Raw genomic sequence first — 2,720 nt, forward strand, 5'->3', positions numbered from 1 at the left:
CACGTGCTTACACTCACTGAGTTGGAGTACTCACTTTACTCCCTGCACCTTGTTTGCAGATGCAGGTATTCATACACCCGGTAGTGGGTTTTGGCTAATCGGTGGCAGAGTTATCGGAGTTTAGCAAGGTGGCTGCCAGCATTCGCAGCACCGTTTTCTCTCCCTTTTTGCTCATCAGTCATGTTTTTGTATATTTCAGACATTATAGTTGTATTTATACTCTAACAGATGCTCGTGACTTGTGACACCCCGGTTAGGGTTGTGTCGGGTTGGGTTTCCATTTTGTTATCTCTATTTCCGCTAAATATTGCCATTGAATCATGTTTGAAGTATCTTTATGTTATTTAACTGTTTAAGAGGGTGAATTGTGTAAATTGGCTGGCCTTGTCTTCACGAGAGGCGACATCACGACCGGGTTCGGGGTTAAGGTCGTGACATTAGGCTTACCTGGTCGTAGAGACCAGGTGTCTTCACGACAGTTTACGGAGGGTGAACTGGGGTCGTGACAATTTTAGTAGAGGAGAGACCACTAGCTTTGGGCATTCAGTCCTTGCTAATAGACTTGTGAGGTTGGATATTTCAGAGCCCAGCCGAGTTCTTGCATGTGTTGTTGCCCAGTCTTCACTATTGGAGCAGATCAAGGCTGGACAATTTGATAATCTGCACTTGGTAACCCTCAAAGAGATGGTACTATAGGATGGTGCCAAGGAGGTTTCTATTGGTGAGGATGGTGTTCTGCAAATTCAGGGTCATTTATTTGTTCCTAATATCGATGGCTTGAGGGTGAGGATTCTAGAGGAGGCACACAGTTCTCGGTATTCCATTCATCCAGGTGCTACAATGATGTATCGCGACTTGAGGCAGCATTATTGGTGGCAGCGGATGAAGAAAGACATAGTGGAGTCTAGGTGCCTAAATTACCAGCAGGTCAAGTATGAGCACCAGAGTCCAGGTGGCCTACTTCAGCAGATGACTATACCTGAGTGGAAATGGGAGCACATTACTATGAACTTCGTATTTGGGTTTCTGCGGACCTTGCGGAGGTTTGACGCAGTTTGGGTCATTGTAGATAGGTTGACCAAGTCAGCACACTTCATTCCAGTTGTGACTACATATACTTTAGAGAAGTTAGCCCATATTAATATTCGGGAGGTAGCTCGGTTGTACGGCGTGCCTGTATAGAGTGAGTTGGGGACTTGTGTGGAGCTCAGCACAACATTCCATCCACAGACCGACGAGCAGTCAGAGTGGACAGTTCAGATATTGGAGGACATGCTCAGAGCATGTGTGATTGACTTTGGTGAATAGTGGGATTTGTTCTTACCCTTGGTCGAGTTTACTTACAACAACAGTTATCAGTCCAACATCGAGATGGCTCCATTTGAGGCTTTATATGGTCGGCGATATCGTTCTCTCATTGGGTGGTTTGAGCCCAGCGAGGCTAAATTATATGGTACTAACTTGGTGAAGGATGCCTTGGAAAAGGTAAAGTTGATCCATGAGCGACTTCGCCCAGCAAGTTTAGACAGAAGAGTTACGCGGATTAGAAGGCGCGTGATACATCAGTTATGGTCAGTGAGAAGGTTCTCTTGAATGTCTCACTGATAAAGGGTATTATGAGATTCAGGAAGAAGGGCAAGCTAAGACCCGGGTTTATAGGCCCGTTTGAGGTGTTGAGGCGAGTTGGGGAAGTTGCTTATGAGCTTGATTTACTTCCCAGCCTATCAAGGGTTCATCCAATATTTCACGTGTCTATGCACCGGAGGTATCACGCTGACTTGTCACATGTGTTAGACTTCGACACTATTCATCTACATGAGATCTTGGGTTATGAGGAGGAGCCAGTTGCTATTGTTACTAGACAGGCTCGCTAGTTGAGGTCCAAGAGGATTTCTGCGGTGAAGGTTCAGTAAAGGGGCCAACCAGTCAAGGAGGCGACCTGGGAGTCGGAGGAGGACATGCAGAGCATATATCCACACTTATTCAGCACTTTAGGTATGAAGCTAAACTCGTTTGAGGACGAACATTTGTTTAAGAGGTAGAGAAAGTAACGATCAGACCGGTCATTTTACTTTCTAGAACCCTGTTCCCCTAAATATGACCTCCCGTACTTGCTTTTATTGATTTATGACTTGCGGGGATGGGTAGTTCGGAATTTGGAAGAATTTGGGTTGAAATCGGAACACTTGGTTCCTTAAGGATGACTTAAAATGTCAAGTTTGACTTTGGTCAACATTTTGAGTAAACGACCTCGGAATCGGGATTTGACGGTTTCAATAGGTTCGTATGATGATTTTGGACTTGAGCGTATGTTCGGATTGGGTTTTGGATGACCTAGGGGCGTTTCGGCGCCTAATAGTGAAAGTTGGCAATTTGAGCAAATTCATAAGTTTGGGTTAAAATGGACTTTTACATTCTAGATATCCGTTTGGGATTTCGAGCTTGTGAGTAGCCCCGTATGGTGATTCTGGAGCGTGCCCGGAAGTGGATTCAGAGGTCTGTAGGTTATTTCAGAGTCATTTGGCGAAAGTTAGAACTTGAAGTTTTTGGAATGCTTGACCGAAGGTGGACTTTTTGATATCGGGTTCGGATTTCAGTTCTGGAAGTTGGATAGGTCCGTAATTTCATTTAAGCCTTTCACGCAAAGTTTAGAGTCATTCCGAGTTGATTTGATAGGAATCGGACGTGCGGAAGTGTTTTAGACGTTTTTAGAGTTCATG

At 44.9% G+C, this 2,720-nt stretch overlaps 1 protein-coding gene across 1 annotated transcript; it reads left to right on the plus strand.

Annotated features, from left to right (window-relative positions):
• Positions 1-1,371: 1,371 nt before the first annotated feature.
• On the plus strand, positions 1,372-1,874 carry LOC138872842 (uncharacterized). Its single transcript, XM_070151262.1, has 2 exons — positions 1,372-1,571; positions 1,628-1,874. Exons 1-2 carry the CDS (start codon positions 1,372-1,374, stop codon positions 1,872-1,874), a joined length of 447 nt encoding a protein of 148 aa, XP_070007363.1.
• The last annotated feature ends 846 nt before the right edge of the window (positions 1,875-2,720 follow it).

Source organism: Nicotiana sylvestris, chromosome 7 (genome assembly GCF_000393655.2).
Source record: "Nicotiana sylvestris chromosome 7, ASM39365v2, whole genome shotgun sequence".
Classification (NCBI taxonomy): Eukaryota; Viridiplantae; Streptophyta; class Magnoliopsida; order Solanales; family Solanaceae; genus Nicotiana; species Nicotiana sylvestris.